The 21,422-nt window shown below is 37.5% G+C and overlaps 2 protein-coding genes across 3 annotated transcripts; one reads left to right on the top strand and one right to left on the bottom strand.

The window, feature by feature from the left end:
* Positions 1 to 2: 2 nt before the first annotated feature.
* On the bottom strand, positions 3 to 4,119 carry nob1 (NIN1 (RPN12) binding protein 1 homolog). The gene is made up of 9 exons (XM_066684249.1): positions 3,963 to 4,119; positions 3,520 to 3,652; positions 3,111 to 3,244; positions 2,954 to 3,025; positions 2,044 to 2,187; positions 1,592 to 1,912; positions 1,211 to 1,308; positions 568 to 712; positions 3 to 468 (listed from the first exon to the last, which is right to left on the bottom strand). The coding sequence occupies exons 1-9, from the start codon at positions 4,104 to 4,106 to the stop codon at positions 199 to 201; spliced, it is 1,461 nt and encodes a 486-aa protein (XP_066540346.1). The 5' UTR covers positions 4,107 to 4,119; the 3' UTR covers positions 3 to 198.
* wdr59 (WD repeat domain 59) lies at positions 3,980 to 20,195 on the top strand. 2 transcript variants are annotated; one of them, XM_066684245.1, is made up of 27 exons: positions 3,980 to 4,158; positions 4,519 to 4,568; positions 5,391 to 5,526; positions 6,299 to 6,384; positions 6,511 to 6,591; positions 6,719 to 6,756; positions 6,848 to 6,936; positions 7,270 to 7,386; positions 7,498 to 7,575; positions 7,913 to 8,069; positions 8,519 to 8,598; positions 8,717 to 8,846; positions 9,512 to 9,636; positions 10,017 to 10,181; positions 10,368 to 10,463; positions 10,731 to 10,875; positions 10,996 to 11,065; positions 11,169 to 11,322; positions 11,922 to 11,978; positions 12,763 to 12,896; positions 15,345 to 15,426; positions 15,878 to 15,990; positions 16,530 to 16,671; positions 17,907 to 17,985; positions 18,436 to 18,559; positions 18,635 to 18,777; positions 19,428 to 20,195. In XM_066684245.1, exons 1-27 carry the CDS (start codon positions 4,105 to 4,107, stop codon positions 19,661 to 19,663), a joined length of 2,961 nt encoding a protein of 986 aa, XP_066540342.1. In that variant the 5' UTR covers positions 3,980 to 4,104; the 3' UTR covers positions 19,664 to 20,195. The 2 variants fall into 2 exon arrangements, with proteins under 2 accessions (XP_066540342.1, XP_066540344.1); XM_066684247.1 differs by lacking the exon at positions 11,922 to 11,978.
* The last annotated feature ends 1,227 nt before the right edge of the window (positions 20,196 to 21,422 follow it).

Raw genomic sequence — 21,422 nt, 5'->3', positions numbered from 1 at the left:
CTTTGTAAAAGGGCATTGGTGAGAGAACTGGATGCTAGAATCTAAACGAGCAGCTGGTCCAGGTCCATCTTGTTCATAAATGCCTGGTCTTTAACTACATTATTGTTTAAAAATGATACTAAAATATTTTTTAAATGGTTTGTTTATTTTCTAAACTTTGTCCCATGACAAATATATTTGAAACAGTTAAACAACAATTCACTTTTTCTTGACAAATTTCTTGTGAGCGGCATTTGGATTGGCCCGTCTTCGACCTCCTCCACTTTGAGCATCTCTCAGGTGTAAGTTAGCTGATCTGCTGTATATATCATGCTCTGAGAATGGTGAGCTTCCTGCTAGATAATCTGGGTGGAATACATCCGTCTTCTGTCGAGCTTTCTTTGACGCTCGCTGTTGAGGGAATGGCTGATCCTCAACCAGTTGTGGGTTGGTGGCATGTTTACCTCCTTTTGGCAAAGGTAAGGAGTACTGCAGACAAAGCACAAAAGAAAAGGTAAGTGGCAGCATCCTTTGCTGATACCAAAGCTTCATTATGATATAAAAAAAGTGAATAATTAATACACATACCCTTTTGCCTTTAGGATTGAGCACTTTAGGGTTCCTGGAGAAGTGCATCTGTATACTCTGATCCTCACCAATGGTCACAGCAATCTTCTTCAGTGTGTTGTTGCCACAATGTGAACAGAATACTTTATTCATGTTTGTGGTAGTCCTGCAAAAAAAAAAACTTAAACATCAACTATGTATTTAATTATCCATAGTAATAAATAGATATGCAGAACCAAACCAGCAAAGGAGACAAAAATCTTAAATTTGATCATTTATTTAGGAAAGTTGTCCTACAATATATATTTGAGTGGCAAAAGTATACAATTTTAGGATTAGCAGATAATTAGAAGGTTAAATGAGAGAGTTGTAATAGTCTGTGAGGACACAAAGGAATCCAAATAACTCCTAAGCAGCTAAAACCTCTCCCACAATGGGTCCATGAGTCCACCAGTAGAACAATGAACATTAGTGGTGTGCATGGTTGCAAGAAGAAAGTCATCACTCATTGGAAGCGCAGCAGCTATCTGCAGTTTGCTAAAGATCACATCGACAAGCCAGGAACAATGTTTTTTGGATAGAGACCAAAATAGGACACATACTTAGGCAAAGTTCTAAAGAGTTCACAAACTTTCTAGTACAACTGCATGTATATTTCACTTACTTGAAACAGCCATGGCAGCGAAGGATGTGGTTTCTCGTTTGTTTGATAAGCATTCCATTCAATGACAGGACATTGAGACCGATATGAACAAGGACATTCTGCAACGAACAACATAGTGTGTTAGATTCAAATTATTTGAGCAATTACAAAAGCAAATATAATTATTTACAGTACTGCACTATGAATTTACTGGGCTGTAGAATCAATCTGATTCTAAATTATCTTTAAGAAGAATAGACCATTTCAGACCGAAGGATGTGACTCAATTAAGCAAGCATTTAAATATGTATGGCCTAAGGGGTGTTCAGAAAGAAAACTGGATAAAATGCTATTCCAAAACTATTGTTTTTCCAAACTTTCCTTTTGTTTAAAGAACTTTACCTGCATGGCAAAGTCAGTGGTCACACATCCCACTTTGACATTTGTTGACTGTTGCCAGTGACCAACATCCATCTGGACTTGTTTTAAATTGCTGGGAGTGATCCAACCTCCACCATCATCCTCTTCATCTTCCTGCTCTTCCTCCAATTCTTCATCTTCCTGCTCCTCCTCCAATTCTTCATCTTCCTCTCCTAAATCTTCATTCTCATTTTCACCATCCTCCCCAAATCCAGTTTGAGGGATACTTTTCTGAACTTCATTCGACAAATCAATAGACTCCAGTTTCTCTGCTACATCTTTCACCACAACTGTGTCTGCAGCCTAAAGATGATTTACAGAAAAAAAGTCTGCAGTTCAACTCACACTGAACTAATACACAAATTGAAGTATGACAGCAAAGCGATGTGCTCAAAGATAATACTAGGTGTCATTATTTTTTAAATAATACTTACCAACAATTCTAATAAGTCAGCCTCAATGCTCGGTAGTGGAGTCCTCCAAAACTGGAAGCTATTGAATTCTGAGCTCTCTGCACCCTGAGGTTCGTATGACTGATTTGGACTGTTAACATCAGTGTCTGTTCTGTTTAAGGATTTCTAATAATCAAACAAGCAAAAATTTGGTTTAAGACAACATAATTGCACAGGGTATTCTTTCTAATTCTAAACTGAATAAGTTTCAGAATTAATGCAAAATTAGATAAATTATATGTTCAAATGTTTGTAGATATTCTTAATTTAACTTAACAATTCTGCTAAGGAGCACACTGCTGAAAGGTGTGTTGAATTTTATATATATATATATATATATATATATATATATATAATAAATAAATGGGACTAATGTCAGCTTGTGAGTTATAAAGCCTCATTTTGGAGTCGTGTATGTGCAATTTCTGGACAGATAAATGAACATTTCTCAAGGAGTGAGAGCACGAGTATGAAATCCAGAACTCAACCTCCAACATCAGTACCTGACATTACTAATGTAACTTTTTGTGGCTAAATGCAATGATATACTCTCAGCAATTTTACAACATATAGTGTAAAACATTTCAAAAAGAAAAGAGGTTTATACTGCAGCAGACAAGGTGAAAAACTCCCAATCATAATAATATCATTTTAGAAACAACTGATGAGCAGGTGATTAGCAAACCTTTGGCATAGTGCACATGGCGACCTAGTAAGTGTCTTGCATGCATGCATGCATATATATATATATATATATAGAGAGAGAGAGAGAGAGAGAGAGAGAGAGAGAGATAAGCTCTCCATCTGTGTAAACTAATAATTGACCAATAAAATTAACAAAGACATACATACATCTATATATTCAAACACACAAATTAAAAAAAAAGCATACTTTTGAGGGAAGGTGGAATCCAACAATGTCTACTGGAGCTTCTGGATGTCTCTGTGTGCTGCATACTTCCACCTAAATTTTTTACGCATAGACATTTTTTATGTGAATCCATATACAAGTTCTAGTGCAATTCTTTAAATTGTCCAAACATTAATACCTGAACTGCAGGTTCTTTTTTCAAATGACCAGCCCCAACATTTTCCAGTTCCAGCTGATAGGTGAGAGCCAAGACCTTGATATCTGTTGCTGAAAGACTAGGATAGTCTCCAGTCTTTTTGGAAAACTCGGTAACTGTTAATGGAATTAAATTCATAGAAGTAAAACTCCTACAGGTGATTTAACGTCTCAAAATAAATAAATAAAATAAAGTAAAAATAATGCAGTTCAAGAAAACTGATGCTTATGACAAAGATGTACAAAAACATGGCAAGAATTTCCAGAGGATTCTGATAAAAAGCTTCAAATAATTTGTTAAAAACACTCCTTACAAGATTATCATATAATGCTATAAAACAATTTTACAAGAATGTAATTGTGGGGAGGTGGAAGCAAAAATGAGCACTCACCAAAGCGTACATGTTCTGGAAAAGGTTCTTTGAAATGGAGTTGATAAGGTAAGAATGCCAAGTTCTTTTTAGTTTGTTTATCCCGAATTTCATTCACCACGTCTTTTATTGTGTAGATATTCTTGCCAATTTCCTAAAGCATGTGAACAGACACATTCATTTAAAGCCAGCTTGCGTAGGGCATCCATTAGCAAGGGGCGTTTTGGTAACTGATGTAAAGTAATTATCACTGTAAATAAAATATTAAGGTAATGACAACAATTAATGTAAGTTACAAAGTAATTGAGCGCTGGGTTTTGCTTCACTATCTACAGTAACACCAGCATATCAGGCACAAGTTGAAACAACCGGGAAGAAATATACGTCCGATAAAGTAAACACTTTATCAAGACACCTCAGTACAGCATCAATATCTCTGGAGCTGCAACGCAATTAAAACTTACGTGTAAAGGAGCTTTTTTCAGAAAAGCAGCAGCATCAGCTACAACATGCTCCACCATGGCGGCTGCCATCTTCCACCAAGTCTCACGAGAACTCCGAACCGAGTGTATTAGCGTCGTTTGTTGATGTTTTGTCGAAAGCAACATGGCGGCTCGCTGGAGCAGTGAGAATGTGGTGGTGGAGTTCAGAGACGCTCAGGTACAAACTAAAATATTTTTAAAGCAGGAGATATGTTTAATCTCAGCTGCAGTACTGCCCCCTCCCTTTATTTGCCTCAGCATGACGCTCTCTTGTGTGAATGCTATACAGTCTGATCAAGTGCAGTTTGTAAATGACTGGATTCTTGATTCATTTTCCACTGACAGCAAATAAACTGGCACCCTCACTTGCAGATTTAGAGTCATATATTGTTTTAGTCTGTTAGGTTAAATTTTGTTAATTTAACTACATTCAGAAGACCACTAGAGGTAGGTCTGTAAATACTTAAGTATTTGAAGTACTTTGCCCGAAATGATAACATATTTGTTTCATTTGCGTTTCACAATTGTTTTCTTTTAGGCTACTGCAATGTCAGTGGACTGTCTCGGACACCATGCGGTACTTTCTGGGTGTGTACAGTCTTACCCACTGCCACATGCATGTGAAAATTCCTTCTGTCGTCTACACTTGATTTGAAAATTGTGAATCCCCTGCCTGCCCTATAACACCATTAAAGAATAAGATATTTCAGTAATAAAACTGGGAATAAACGTGTTTATTAACGTGATTATTTCTTATGTTACAATCTGTAAGGTACAACTAACATAATGAAGAAATTGAGCTGCTTAGTAGCATCTGAATGAACTAGTTTATGTTCCGTAATGCGGGTCCCCCACTTGGGGGCAGCCATGTATAAAATAGATTTAGAGTGTATTTAGAGTGGTTTAGGTCACTCAGGTGTCCAGGGGCTTGTATTTGTGTATATACCAGGTAGTTGACTAGTAAATACAACCAAACCCTGTTCGACTACTTGTCTAAAGGTCCTCACACTATTCAACACATGTCCCAAAAACGTGATCTATCATTAAATAACCATAAGTGCTTTTTGTGTAATAACAAATCTAATCTTAAAATTTGATTTACATACATAATGATCACATGTATGAGACCATTCACAGGCCATTGTGGGCCATTTTCTCTGTAAACTTGTGTATCTTCAATAACCACAAGTTTACCAGTGGTAAGTACGGCTGTCTGCTGTTTGGATGCAGTTTACAAGTAGCATTAGTCTAAATTTAATGGCTGTGTCACAACATAAGTTAATACTTACTAAAAAAACATTTCTGAATGCTCATTTATCTTTTAGGATTGTGTCTTTTTGTTGGCCATTCTAAGGATTTTATGAGGTAAATTCTGTTCATTTAACCTTTGCATGTTTACTCTTGCTTTAGGAGGCGATTCTTATATATTGTGAATTTGGAGACACCCTCTGAGGCTCCTCGGAAAATAGGCCGTCAGAGCAAGTGGGATATTGGAACAGTGCAATGGAATCCCCACAAAACAGAAGCCCACCTTTTTGCTGCATCTGTAAGTGCAGACTTAACAAAGTCAGGAATTTATTAGAAATTTTAAAGCCCCAATCGAAAAGTTTCCATGGAAAAATTGCCCTCAAAACAGGCCTGAACTTCTTGCCTGGACAAGCACATAGCACTACACCTATACGATGTTTGGGCAAGAGCATCTATTATATGCTATAATTGAAAAATATACCCTTTACTATAGAAGATCATATATCTAAGGTAATTTTTATAGGCATAACACTCATCAGTATTAAAACAAATAACTGAGATTTCATTAATATTGTACGTGTTGGGTCTCTGCATGATATCCACAGTGGCACATTTGACTGAGAGTGGTAATATGCTAAATATTAATCACATCAGTGAATCTTTGTCTTTAACTAGGTTGATAATTAATAATATATAAATATTTTTAGGAATATGATTACAGTTTTTTTTTTCTCTTAGGGCAAGGATATATTGTGTGCTGTGGTAAATCCTTGCTTGTTGTTTGCTATGCTATAAATATTTTACTTAAAATATAATGTTCTGTACATTTTTTAAGATACACACTTAAATATGATGGATCTACAAGGGTTCTTTGGTACAGAAAATGGGTTTAAATATATCCCTGAACACTTGAAAAACCTTTTGCATGATTAAAGGTTTCTTTGCATCATGAAAGTGTTCTTCAGGTTGATGGAGAATGTGCTATAGATGGTTGTATATAGCACCTTTATAAAAGTGTTCTATACAGCACCAAAAAACAGTTGTACAGTACTGCTGATATATTTTTGTAGAGTAATCAGCGTGTTGACCTGTATGTTTGGCGTGATGGATGTGGAGAGGCCCACACTTCCCTTCAAGGTCACACGCGTGTTATTAGGTGAGAAAATTAATTAATTTTTTTCAATGACTTCATAATCTGAGTTTGTTTTTGTTATGTTAGGCTTCTTTTTTGGCTCTTTATTTGGCTTTTTGAAACTTGTTATTTTCCTTCTTCACATTCCAGTGATTTGGATTGGTCCTGGTTTGAGCCAGAATATCTTGTTACAAGTTCTGTGGACACATACATTTACATATGGGACACAAGGTAAGACGAAAATTAACACCAGCAAAACTGTTGCATGTGAAGTTAATATTAATTTCTTTATGTTGTTTATATGTTATTATTTTTGCACAGTATTATTATTATGTCTAAATGTTCTGTGTTATTTCAGAGACACTAGGAAACCTACAGTAGCCCTGTCTGCAGTGGGTGAGTATACAGTCCCTGTAAATTTCAGTATGAATATGGTCATTAAGCAAAACTTAACCTCCCTCTCAATTTTGTCTTTTTCATGATTCAGCGGGTGCTTCTCAGGTGAAGTGGAACAGACGGAATCAGCACTGCCTGGCTTCCAGTCATGATGGAGATGTCAGAATCTGGGACAAAAGGGTGAGTGTGGAGCAGTCTTGATTTTTTATTTCATTTTGACTGTTCAATTTGGGAAAAGTATTCATTAGTTGCAAGCTAATTCATTTTAATTGATTAAATATTTCTTCTTCTTCCAAAAAAAAGGGATTGCAGTGTTAACTGAGATAAATCACTACTTGTGATGATTTTCTGTGGCACACATCCCTGTATCTATTTCTGTTAAAAATCCTACTGTTATATATTCAGTGCTTTATAAGTTTAAATATTTACAAGCTACTTTCTAAAGCACATTTACTGAATTATTCTATTTTTCACTCTATATAAATTCTAAATTCATGTTATGTTTTATTTTAGAAACCTAATACTGCTGTTGAGTATGTAGCTGCTCACCTTTCAAAAATACATGGCCTGGACTGGCACCCTGATAATGAATACATCCTCGCAACATCCAGCCAGGACAACTCTGTTAGGGTGAATATGAATTAATTTTCTGTAATAATTTTGAGGATAATGTTAATAATGACAATATTAATCATAATGTTCCATCACATATACATCATCCATGGGTAATGTCTTGTGCAGTTCTGGGATTATAGGCAGCCTCGAAAGTACCTGAATATACTGTCCTGCCAAGTTCCTGTTTGGAAGGCGAGATACACAGTATGTACATTTATGATCACGTACAGTAATAATTCTGGAACCATGCAATCAAAATTTTGATATGAAAAATGTTATGATTACAGAATTATAAAACATATAAGCACAGAAATTAAAAGCCAAATTTTACATTTGTCATTTGGGCCAAAGTTGAATCTCTAGCAGGGTTTATTAATTTAATTACATTAACTTAAATTACTATACTGTTTTATGTCAGGGTGAAATGCTTGTTAAGCTTTAAACCTTTTGAATCAGAACTCGATTGGTGGTATTGTAATATTTTGTTAAATTGACTCTTTCTTTTGTGGAAGTTGTTAATTTGTTGTTGTGATCTGCTCAGCCCTTCTCAAATGGCCTGGTGACTGTAATGGTGCCACAGCTCAGGAGAGAAAACAGCCTGCTGCTGTGGAGCACCCTGGACCTCAATAGCCCTGTTCATGCCTTTGTGGGTCATGATGACGTGGTGCTAGAATTTCAGTGGAGGCCCCAAAAAGAGGGTGAATATTCTGAGACAAATCCATTAGACTTACATGAAACCTAGTTTTCCTACATTCCTTGAAATAATAGGTTAATGTCCTATGAAATAATTGTTTCAAAACTAGCTTTAAAGCCTTTAGTTAGTTTAGTTAATGATATCTTAATCTGCAAAAGTCATTTGAATCCAGCATGGTTTTATCATCACAAAAACGATCACATTTAAATATAACAGCCATTTAGACTGTATTAATGTAACATCTCCATTAATTAGTTGTAAAGTGATAATTAGTAGCAGTAATTTTTAAATGATTAAGAGAAAATGGAATATGGTTGATAGGATAAATAACATGGCACAATTTTTGTGGCCTTCAGGAGAAAGCAAAATATCAGCAAAAAATTGAACATGGAGCCTTTATGTCTGACCTTGAATCTTTGTTTTACATTTTAAATTATCTTGAATAATTTTTAGCATCTAGGGACTGCCAGCTTGTTACATGGTCCAGAGATCAAACTTTGAGAATATGGAGGGTGGATCCTCAGTTGCAAAAGGTGAGGGCCACAGGTGGTATAAACATATTGCATTAAAAGTATTTATTTTATTTTTTATCGATTGCACTTATTTACAATACTAAATTGCTAATAAAAAAACCCTCATTGTCCCCTGTAGCTTTGTGCCAATGACATTGTAGAGGAGCTGATGGAGGGCTTGACCCTTACAACAGAATCAGAGAAGACACTCCGTTCCCAGGACTCTGAACCTCCGCTCAGCCCTAGCCTTATAGTAGATGACTCACAAGGTGAGAGCTGGGTACAGTAGGAGCTCAGTCTTAAAAGGGCATGCCATTGTGGTCTGTAGAATACCATTTTAGGTTAGTCATATGTATTAGTCATTATAAATTTGACTTTGTATCCAAATTCCCAATTACCAAGCTCTGAAAGTAGTTCTAGCATAGGTTTCCTAGTGAGACACATGAATTATTAAATGCAAGCCAAGAAATGTCTCAGCACAGACACCCAAGGAATATTTAAATTTATGAGTTATGTAGCAGAATACACACAAACACAGAAGAAAAAAATAGATATATTGTTTTGTTGGTCATGCTTTGCCACTTTTGTGCTGATGCAGTCATGCATGCAGTCAGGAAAGATTTGTGCTGTGTCTCTAGAATTATGTACAAAACACAATCCTGTGAAGTGTCACTTACAAAACTGCTTTACTAAAACTAAAAACATTACATTTTGTTGAAGTTATTGATAATGTTTTGGCTTTGGCTCTTATATTAGCCCTCCTGGTAATTACCTGGGTATTTTAAACCCCTCCTCTTTTAGGGTAATTGCTGATAAAACCTGCATTAGAGAGCAAGAGAGCTGTAATGTGGCTAGGGATTTTTGCCAAATTTGCAAATGGAATAAATCATACACAATTTGTCTGACAATATACAATAATCTTGCCTATTTTTAGGTCCAATTGAGAGCCTACAGTCTGGCCTGGTGTCCAGTGGTAGACAGGATAGCCCTGGCTTGCCCCAGACTCTGCAGCAGGAATTCTCTTTGGTCAACCTGCAGATTCGAAATGTCAATGTTGAGGTCAGGCTTTAAATTAACTATTTATTCTTTGTTTATTTAAGGAGTTTTGTTTTTGGCCTAAGAGTTGCATCGTATATGAAAAAGGAGCAGAACTGTTATACATTTATTGTTGTTTGGGTTCTTTAATTTAACAGTCATTACCTGTCAAATGTAATGGGGTAAAACCACAAACTGATTGTCCTTGTTTAACTGATAAAGTCTGCAGTGTGGTTAATAATAGACTTCTGTAGTTACTATAATTATTTAATAGTGTGTAAAATACTCTGAGTTGAGTGCATTAGCAAATCAATTAGTTTCCACTGTGCATGCTATGATGTGCACTGACCAATTTTAGGCATTGATTGTTCATGTAAATTACTCAAACTTTGTTTTCCATGTAGATGGATGCTTTAAATCGCACCTGCTTTGTGTCAGCCCTCTGTGGAGCCAATCAGGTCAGGCTTGTGGTGAAGTTCCCAGCACAATACCCAAACAACGCTGCACCAACTTTCCAGTTTGTCCCACCAACTACCATCTCATCCTCCATGAAGACCAAGATTCAGAAGGTACAGATCAATGAATTTGTCACAATTTGGAATAGAAGTACAGATCAGTAAAGAACAAAGGATCTTTTAGTAGTTCCCCTTCCATTTTGCTAGCAGATAATGGTTGAATTAAGAAAAGAAGTTGGATATTTTGGAAAATGAATTTATTTTTAAAGTGTCATCCCCTAATGCACATTGTTTCACAAGATCTTGACAGATACGTCACTTCAGAAAGTTAAAAGAAACCAGAATTGCCTGGAGCCTTGTGTGAGACAATTGGTGTCTTGCCTAGAGTCAGATATGGTAAGTGCCACCTCACCAGGTGATCCAGTAAATAATTTTTATTAGTTCTAAAGAATGGGGAAAAAATTACCTTTGCAATTCTTTTAAATCGATTTACCTGCGGACCTCAATACCCATCTAACACCTTGCAGAACACATCTGCCTTTTTTTTAATTAATTGATTTATTTATTTATTCATTTTTTAAATTCATTTTTGTATGTATTGATATTATGAGCATAGACCACACAGTTTTATTGAAAATGCGTTTTTTAATCTGTCCAATGCAGGAAGATGGCACTAATCCACATGTATTTACTAACTCTGTGACACCAGCTCTTCCTGCCTTTCCTCGTGTCACCAACACCTATGGTTCCTACCAGGATGCCAATATTCCCTTCCCACGAACCTCAGGTGCACGCTTTTTTGGCACAGGTAGGATGCTTTAAAAAGAACTACCATTCTACCAGCTTTAGCATCTTCTTTTCTTAAACAGCAGGTCATGAAATTTTCAGTATGTATTATGTGGTTCTGAATTAAATGTGCTTCTTGCAGGTTCTTTAGTGTACTTTACTCGACCAATGTCTATGCATCGCACCATCCCTCCAACTGAACCAACCCCCAGGTAGACTTTCAACTACTGGCTTTTCTTTTGTGCTTATTATTTTATGAATATATTTTTCCTTATTGGCCTTATTTCAGAAAGATGATGAGATGTCTTATTACAGATCACTATCAGCACTCTCTGCATACCATAGTGGCCTAATGACACCCATGAAGATGCGCAGTGAGTCTCAGACCACATTGAGGCTGTACAGTGGCAGTCCCACACGCTCAGATAAAGAGCATGTCTCTATCTCTTCATTCTACTACAAGGAAAGGGTAAGATTGGAAGGGTTGTGAGTCTTTTCCAGGGAATATGCAGGGGACCGATGAATGTATGCTTTCATGGTTAAGATATGACTCCTTCATCAGACATACACTTAGCCACAGTATTCAAATATTGAATTTGCTATGGGGCTAATTCAGGGAAAATATACACAATATTACATATAGTTTGTGCCAGGCTTTAATACTGACATTACATACATTTGTTTGCTGTATATTTAATATTTCACTTATGCCCAACTGGAGGAATGTTGGAATAATGTACACAAGTTCACATTTATATCAATAAGTGCTTTTTTCATGGTTAATCTGATATTTTGTCTCAAGGTTATTAGTCAGAATGCACATCCCCCATAATGTATTAGCCATGTTTATGTTTTAGTGTGTATGAGCGCTCCATCTACAAAAGCTATCCATGCTTGCTAGCCCCAGTCTGTTCAGTTATTTTATTTGCTTGCTTCAGGCCTGTGTTGCTTGTTCATGCCCACTCTTATTTTCTTGGCTTTATCCTTATGTTCTCTTTCCTTTTGTGTTTTGGTGGCATGTCTCCCTCACATGTTGCTGTGGTCTGTTTTATCCCAAACACCAATCAGAAGCCTGTTCTGTCTGCCCCTCGCCGCTGGTCTGTGCAGACTATTCATGACTGTCCGGTATTGATTTCCCTTTCCTCCTTCACCTCCCTTCCCTGTTGTCTCTTTTTTCTGTTTCAAAATGTGGGTGAAGCCGCCTCATCTACTCAACCTAACCTTGTCTTCTTAAGCTATTAATTTTTTTTAATTTCTAATCATTTGTGACATTCGGTTGCCTAACTCCACGATGTGTTCTTGTACTAAAGGATAATTTAGCAGGTGCTTAGATCCTTATAATCATCTTCATCATCTTGGAAATGACCCTGGTAGTCTCTTCATTAGCTATAATTAAGTTCTTCATCCAAATCAGTGTGTATGTGGGTTCTCAAAATAATAACCAGTCAGTTTCAGAGGAGTTTACACTACAGTTCTGTAGAAAATCAGGCTGCCATTTGTTGCAGTGATATTGGAAGGCACTTTCCCTTGTAAACTGATTTGTTGATAATATGAACAAATGTAATACAAAACAAATACAAAAGTACAACCAGACACCTAAATCTGTCCGGCCCAATTTTATGTGGTTTTAACAGCAGATCTCAAATTCCTCTGAGGAAACTGATTGTTGTCATAGTTTATGAGGTGTTTTTCCAAATATTAAGAATCAGAGATTACTAACTGAAAGTTGATGAAAAGCAAGATTATAGTGTTACAAGTAATCAATAATAAAAAAAATAAAATATTCAAGTTATTATTTTTTTAATTATTGCAATGAATAATCAAAATCCAAGCACTGTAAATATCATGATCTGTCAGGTAAGCTTTATGTGAGGACATGTTTTTGTCATGTCCCTAATCTGTGTCTCAGAAATCACGCCGTTGGAAGGGAAAACGGGAAGGAACAGACTACAGCAACAGGCCTATAAAACTGGCGGGAAAAGTCATCATTCAGGAGATCTCCTGTCTATTGCCTATTCACAAAGCCCTGGCTGAGACCTATGTGTAAGTTCTTAAGCATTTCTGGAAATAAAAACCTTTACATAATATCACAATTTAAGGTATCATCATCATCATCATAATCAAAATTATATATTTCTAATGACAGCCTGTAATTTTGCAATTTGTTACATACACTGACCACCTACTTGTTTCTACACTCACTGTCCATTCTCTTGGGTCCACCGACCATACAGGAGCACTTTGTATGTCTAAAGTTACAGACTGTAGTCCATCTATTGCTCTGCGTACATTTTTAATCTCCTACCACCCTGTTCTTCAATAGCCAGGACCACCACAGGATCACCACATATACAACGAAGGGTGAAAGGGAACAAACAAAGCAAACAGAGCAAGAGATGGACTACAGTCTGTAATTGTAGAACTACAAAGTGCTCCTCTCTGGTCAGTGAAGCTGAGAGAATGTAATGTGAATGTAGAAACACGGAGGTGCTACGCTGTCAACAGTTGGTAGGGAAACCTGCCAGGCAGACCTTGTTGGCACATGTCGTCGCTGTCCTATTAAAAACACAAATCTCCATTTTTAGCGGTTTTTACTTTTTTACACGTGTTAAATATGGGCATCAACCTCTGTCTGTTCATAACAGCTAATATCAAAATGACCAATGAAAAGCTGAAAAATCATCCAGTTTCTTTAGCAAATATCTCCATTGGCTGCTAGGCCTATCCATCAAGACCATGTATTTCCCCTTTCCCCCTTCCTCCTGGTACAATTTGAGTGTTCTAGATAACAACAAATCTCACATTTACTCATGTGAAATATTAGACCAGCATGACTATAATTAATCACAATAAGGATTAAATAAGCTGATTTCAATCAAGTATAGTGATAACAGACTCTGCTTTTGCTAAAACATGGATTCATAATGGCAAGAGAATATGCTGCAGGCTGTGGTAACTGAGTTGGACGTGACTCATTGGAATTGACTAAAATAAATCCGCGTTTATAAATACAGTCTTTTCCTGTTACTGGAAAGTTAGCTTTTTGGAGATACATGTTTTTAATCGGACAGCAACAATATGTATTGTGAGAGATTGCTGGAAAAGGCTGGCAGAACACACTGTCCTGATTTATTTAAACTCTCACCTCTGAGAGATATTTCATTCCAGTGTGGGTAGGGGACATAGGATCTAAATGGACTCTGTTCAAGACCTCCCTTGTGGAAGTGGTTGCATATAGCTCTGGTCAAAAAAACTTGTTGGTTCCTGTTATGGCAGCAACCCCAGAACATAGTGTTGGACACCAGTGGAGAGGTAAGCAATCAGGTGGAAGGAGGAGGGTTTTTCGAGCTCACCTTTGCTTTGGGAGTTCTTGGTTTAACGCATGGGTTTCAGTAGACCAAAAAAAGACTTTCCAAAGCTAAATCTAGAGCATGGCAAGTGTTTGAAGAGGCCATAAAGAAGAACTTTCAGTTGTCCTCAAAGAGATTATGGAAACTCGACTTGGAAACTGGGGTGCCAGGCTGAGTGTGAATTGTGTTCATATTCTTGGCAAAAATTCAGGTTTGTTCAGTGTGGCCATTAAACTACATCAGGGTTGTGCTTTGTCACTAGTGCTGTTCTGTTCCTGATATTCATAAACAGAGTGGCAAGACATAGTCTGGCACAGGAGGACTCCTATCAGGGAATTTGTTAAGTGTCGTCTCTGCTATTCTCAGATAAAGTTGTCCTTCTGGCTTAATTTTTCTGGGGCTTCAAGCATGCACTTGAGCAGTGTGCAGCAATGTGTGAAGTGGTCATTATGCGAATTATCACCTCCAAGTGTGAGGACATGGATATCTTCCAGAAAAAAATGGCATGTTCTCTTCATGTAGGGAGTAAGAACCTACCCCAGTGAGGTAGGTGTGTTGCAGTGTCTGTAGTCATGCGATTACTTTTCCAGAATGTACTGTTGAAGAGGGAGCTGGGTCGTAAAGCTAAGCTCTCAATTACCAGTCAACATACATACCATCACCTATGGTGAAAAAGTAAGATCATGGATACAAGTGGCCAAAACAAATTTTCTACATTGTCTTGCTGGGCATAATCTTCATGATCATGTGATTAGCTCAATCTGGTAGGAGTAAAACTGTTGCTCCTGCACATTGATAAGTATGTTCAGTGGGTGCCTCCCATTAAAGGTATAAAATATGTGCCCAACTGTAGACCCAGTACTGTCTAAAGGGATTATATCTCCCGGCTGGTCAGGAAACGCTTGGAGATCCCTCAGGAGGAACTGTTGAAAGTTGCATGGGACAGAGATGCCTGAGCTTTTTTTTTGCTTACTCTGTTGTTATTGTTACCCTGAAATGAATTCAGCAAAAATTAAGTTGTTGAATGTGAAAATTCCTGTAGCTGTTGGTTATCTTGGCATACAATAATTATCAGACTGCATTTGTGAAACATTTTATCAATTTCAGTCTGTTCTTATTCTTTCAACTTGGAATTTTCTAGACTAAATGTGAGTGACATTCAAGACACATGTCAGAAGAATGCAGCTGCAGCGTTAGCTGTTGGACGCAGAGATTTAGCAAAGGTATGTTACAGTTATTAAATGGTAAATGGGTGCCTTTCATAATTGCTTGTGAGAAATTTAATGTGTTCTCCCATGTCTGAGCAGGTTTTTTCCAGTACAAACACGTTTGTTAGTGTATTGGCTACTCATATGTGTCCATAGGTGTGTGTGTAATGTTCTGTGATGGACTGGCACCCTGTCCATGGTGTGTTCCTGCCTTGTACCCAGTGATTCTGGGTGGCTTCTGAAACCATTGACCCCGAAAAGAATAAAGCCCTTAGAAAAAATGGATGGATAGCTAGAGGAATGAATGAATGAATTAATGAATGAATGAATAGTATATTTTCTAAATTTATTCAAATAAAATTGGGATCTTCCCATGTAAATATTAAATAATCATTTTATGCAAGGCAGCATCTTAGAAATATGTCCAGAATTCTACACAATATACATTATACACTTTTTTTCATAGGTATGGGCCCTTTCCTCTGCAGCTACTAGTTGTGACCTCTGCCCTGACTCTGACCCTGATGCTGACACACCTTGGGCCAGGCACCCTTTTGGACGAAAACTCCTGGCAACTTTGTAAGTTGTACTTTGTTGTTAGTAGTAGGTTTGCAGCAGAGTAGTTGTCTGAGTGAGTGTAATATGATAATTTAAGACCTGAATTTGACTTGTTCACTTGAGATTTATGATTTAAACAAAAATTAAACCTAAAGTTGAATGACTGAAAAGAGGGTCCTGACAACAAATGGGACTACAATTGGTATTTTCCATGTAAAAGGATTTGTTTTTGTGTTAAGCATGCCAGAAATACATATCATGTAAGGCTGATTATGATAACATAAATTAATTGTGCACTATCTGAGATTTTACATATTAATATATCATTAAACAATTCATTTCAATGTAAAGGTGTAGTGTATTAAGGAATTCTGAACAGAGAATGAAGCCACACTGCCCTGTTTTGCTGTTCTCAAGGCCTTGTTTTCACCCCAAGGAGGATAGATAGCCATGATCTCTAGAAGCTTGGGCCCTCTCCTATGAAGCTATGGATTCAATCTCAATAATAGTATTCCTGTAATCGTCCTGTTCATTTTGTGGCTCTGTATCTTTTTGTACAGAATTGAACACTACAGTCAGTTGAGTGATGTGCAGAGTCTTGCAATGCTGTGCAGTGTATTCAGAAGCCAAGGGATCCCCCAGGACTACTTCACACTGTATGGCCCACGCTCCTCCGGCTTCACCCTACATCATTCCCGCTATGTATGTCTCCTTAATCTTTACCCTCATCAACTACATATTTTTATATTTAAAGGGGACATATTATACCCCTTTTTCCACAGGATAGCACAGTTACCTGGGGTCTTAATAAATCATCTAGTTTTATCAGTGTTTCTAAACCTACTGGCCACAGTCCACAGCTGCCACAACAGACCACCAGTCCATTCATAGGACAAGTAAAAGTCTTTGAGACACCTGCTGGCAGGAAGGAGAATCATAGCCCTAAAATGCAGATGCTTGGCATTAATAGGTATAAGCAGAAGAGAAGGAGGATTACACTGCAATCAAATGACCGGCATTTGGTGGTTCTAGTGTTAAACATCATCAGTTTCATCTCAGTTTTCTACTTGTTTATCATTTTTACAGATTTTAGTTTCTCTGATTGAACTGAATGTACGATGTATCTTTTAAGGCCCTAATTCTCAAGTTTTTCAGTGTCAGAAATAAAAGACAAGAAACATTTAACATAAACCAGTTTATTTCCTGTTAAGATTTCTAGCTACAAAAGGGTGGGCTTTGAGGTGGAAAAGTTGAGAACCCATGATCTATGACATGCTTTACCCTGTCAAAGTGTAAACAGCCCTGTTCACAACAACCTGTTTCCACATCTGTTGAGAGCAAGGTTTTTACTTTCAAGCACAAGGAGCCCAAGTGTGAGGCCCAAGACTTATATTTATTTTCACATTGTTCAATTAATTCTCCGTTCTAGGTTTTACCATATTTAACAAGCAGACTTATTTTTCTGCACTCACCGTTTGTTTTACTATATTTAAACTTGTCTTTGTGTTCTGGCATATACTGTGGATCCAATGCTGTGATTGGAGAGACTCGGACAGGGCCAACATTGTGATTGGAGAAACTCCAGCGAGGAGGAAGGGAAAACTTCAGCAGGGAGTGCCTGCTATCTAAGTAACATGCGGCACAAAATCAGAGCAACTCATTATTTTCCCTGTCCTCACACTTAGGCAGATCACAAAATTTGCCTTCAGTTGTTTTATGTCACAGCTGTGGGTTGGTAGGAGCTCCATATTCCCAAATTAATGTGAAAATACACTCAAAAATTGACTTTGTTTTTATAATATATCCCCTTTAAGCATAAGTTTATCAAGGTTAATATGTTTAAGGTTAGTTTAATAGAAACTAAGCAAAGTGGCATAAGATAGATTTGTTTGTTTGTCTTTTTGAGGAAATGATTTCAGATTTTTTATCTTTTTCAGCCCAGCTACACTTCCAGTTCTGTTACATCTGGTTCCTGCTCCAGTACCTCAGACTCTACCACCACCACATGGAACATTGGTAAGCTGTTAATTGGCTGCTACTTAAGATCAGTTTATCCAGTTTTAATTTAATTTCAAGGATTGTTTTTGTTCTCAGGAAGTTTGTCTCACAGGCTGTGGCTGCCACTGTCTCCTCCAAAGCACTTTTTGAAACTTCTCTATAACTGTCAGTGGAGCATCCATCCATGTCTCAGGATATGCCGCAAAGTTCTTAGTACTGTAACATGGCTTAGTCTATGTGTCTTAGCACCATGCTATTGTTGGAGATGATGAGGCTTGCACCTCAGGCCCTCAGTGATGCAAAAGAAAAACCCCAGACTCTCAGAAAACACAGTTGTATGCTCATTGGCAATTACACCAATGTTTCATGTTGGACTGTTAACAATAGCTGATTTTATTTAATATTTGTAATTTTGTCATTGGCAGTATGTTTTGTACTTATTTTAAATCTATGCTTGTTCGGTTAAAGCTGGGCGGGATTCAGAACAGGTTCCACCTTGGGGAGAGTCCTCCCCGGATGACTATCGCTATGCAAACCAGTTATACTCAGACCCACGAGAGCGTGAGAAAGAGCAGCATGACATGAACAAAAGGTAATCATTTTGCTTGACCCCTGACAATCATTCACCAAGAACTATTATGTGGTAAAACTATTTTGTGGTATGCAGATTACTGGATCCAGCAAATGCCTTGCAGTTTGATCACTTCAAGAAATGTTATGGAGAAATTCTTTACCGGTGGAGCCTAAAGGAGAAGAGGGCAGAGGTTCTGAAATTTGTTTCTTGCCCTCCAGAACCACACAAGGGTATAGGTAAGCATTTATTACAGTGAAAGGTCACAGTGATCACTTTAAATAAATGTATTATTGCAATTACGTCAGTATACAAATTAGTTTTCGTTTTATCCAATGTGTAGTTTGCTAGATAGTAAAAGCTCTCTGCTGAATACAATAATATTTTATTATATAAATGTTTTGTGCTGCAAAACATACTGGCATAAAAAAGGTAGATATTGTTGTGAGTTCGAGCCCTACTCCAAGTGACTGTCAGTAAGGAGTTTGGTGTGTTCTCCTCATGTCTGCGTGGGTTTCCTCCCACAGTCGAGAAACACACCTTGGTATTGGCTACTCTAACCCTAGCCACTGGAATGCATAGCTTTGTAGAGCTTGTCCCAAAGCCTGGATAAATGTGGTTGTGTCAGGAAGAGCATCCGGCATAAAACTATGCCAAATTGTTAATGCGGATTGGCGACCCCTGACGGGAACAACTGAACAAAGGAGAAGACTTTTGTGATGCACAACATGTTTTGCAAAGTCAGTGACCTGTTACACAGCTATATTTCATGAAAATCAAGGAGCACAAGGATTCTTGTAGATGCTTCTCTTCTGCAATCAGCTGCCTTCATTAAATTTAACCCTGTTCTGTTGTGTATTTAATGTAACTTAATCGTCTCCCCTTGCAGAGTTTGGAGTTTACTGCTGCCACTGTCGGAGCCAGGCCAGAGGCACCCAGTGTGCTGTGTGTAAACGTTTTACTTTCCAATGTGCCATCTGTCACGTGGCCGTGCGTGGTTCCTCCAACTTCTGCCTGAGCTGTGGACATGGCGGACACACAAGCCACATGATGGAGTGGTTTCGTTCTCAGGAAGTTTGTCCCACAGGCTGTGGCTGCCACTGTCTCCTCCAAAGCACTTTTTGAAACTTCTCTATAACTGTCAGTGGAGCATCCATCCATGTCTCAGGATATGCCTCAAAGTTCTTAGTACTGTAACATGGCATGGTCTATGTGTCTTAGTACCACGCTATTCCTTTGTGAAACAGCACTGATAAGCACAAAAGATTCATGCGCTGCTCTGGACTGGCTATAATACCAGTCATCCAAGGAGCATTCAAATAATTTACAATGGATTGAAAACAGCCTTATTTGGTAATAAATAATCACAGAATAGTGCCCATTTTTTTTATGTTTTTTTAATTATAGTTGCTCTACAGGGTGCCAAGGATTTTCTCAATGATCTGTGAAAATAAGCATTTGAAAAAGAAAGGACTGGACGTGCTGCTGATTTTACAATCATGGTCATATTGCCTCAAAAGTGTTTTCATCTGTTTTGGTCAGTCTTTTCAATTTAAAAGAGTATTTAAGAGTTATGCTCTTCCATAAGGGAATACTGAAGGATTAACCAGCATTTACAAACGTGATGCCATAAATTTAGAAATAAATTTGTTTAAATACTTGCACATCTTGCTTAATGTTTTGTATGCTACTATTCACCTCATACATGAAAATTGTACACTACAGGTCTAAGTGTAAACACAGTTATGTTTCACTCTGCATTATTCCATAGGTGTGATTTCATAGATTAAATGACTTAAGTGCTATTATAATGTGTGGAAAATAGTAAAATAAGGAATACTCTTCAAATTTATCACACTTTTGAGTGTTGTACATCAGATTAAATCTCTTGATTCTACAGTGACATACACCAATCAATCATAACATTAATGACCACCTGCTTGGGTCCTTTCTCTCAACTCTGCTGAACATATAGTAGCATTGTTTATTTCTACAATTACAGAGTGTTGTCCATTTGATGCTCTTTCTTTCACCCTGTTCTTCAATGGTTAGGACCCCAACAGGACTACCACAGAGCAGGTATGATTTGGGTGGTGGATCTTTCTTAGAGCTGCAGTGACACTGTATGGTGGTTATGGTGTTGTGTGTTGGGGTGGTATGAGTGGATCAAACACAGCTGTGCTGCTGGAGTTGTTAAAAACCTTCACTGTCACTGCTGGACTGAGAGTAGTCCACCAACTAAAAGTATCCATTGAACAGCATCCTGTGTGAGGTGTCAATTGACCACTGAGGACAACCAACACAAACTGCAGCAACAGATGATACTGTTTCTAACTTTACCTCTACAAGGTGGTAGATTATGTAGATGCGTCTAACAGAGTGGGCCATGAGTGGATACAGTGGACACTGCTCTGTCTGATGCACTCATACCAGAACAACATACACCAAAAAGTCAGTGTCACTGCAGCCTTAAAGAAGGATCCACCACCCAAAACATACCTGCTTTATGATGGTCCTGTGGGGGTCCTGAGTATTAAAGAACAGGGTGCATCTGGGCAAAAAAGTTCTGATAGAACTTTAGTGGTATGTTTTACAGCTTCCGTAATTGACATCTGTTTTAGTGTATCATGGTATATAGTGTGGTGCTTTGCATAGATATAGTTAGCAAAACAGCCATAATAATATGTATACTGGAAAGCAGACGGCAGGTCAACACTGAACATTTTTCAGCACCTCAATCAATCCAATAATCAAGTTGTATTTATATAATAATAATATTATTATTATTACATTTAATTTATATAGCGCTTTTCTCAAACTCAAGGACACTTTCCATAGAATTTAAAATAATAATAATAAAGATAACCATAAGATGATTAAGATG

The sequence above is a fragment of the Hoplias malabaricus genome, chromosome 11, assembly GCF_029633855.1.
Source record: "Hoplias malabaricus isolate fHopMal1 chromosome 11, fHopMal1.hap1, whole genome shotgun sequence".
Classification (NCBI taxonomy): Eukaryota; Metazoa; Chordata; class Actinopteri; order Characiformes; family Erythrinidae; genus Hoplias; species Hoplias malabaricus.
Note: the sequence above shows the minus strand (reverse complement) of the source record. Positions and strands in the feature narration are given on the sequence as shown.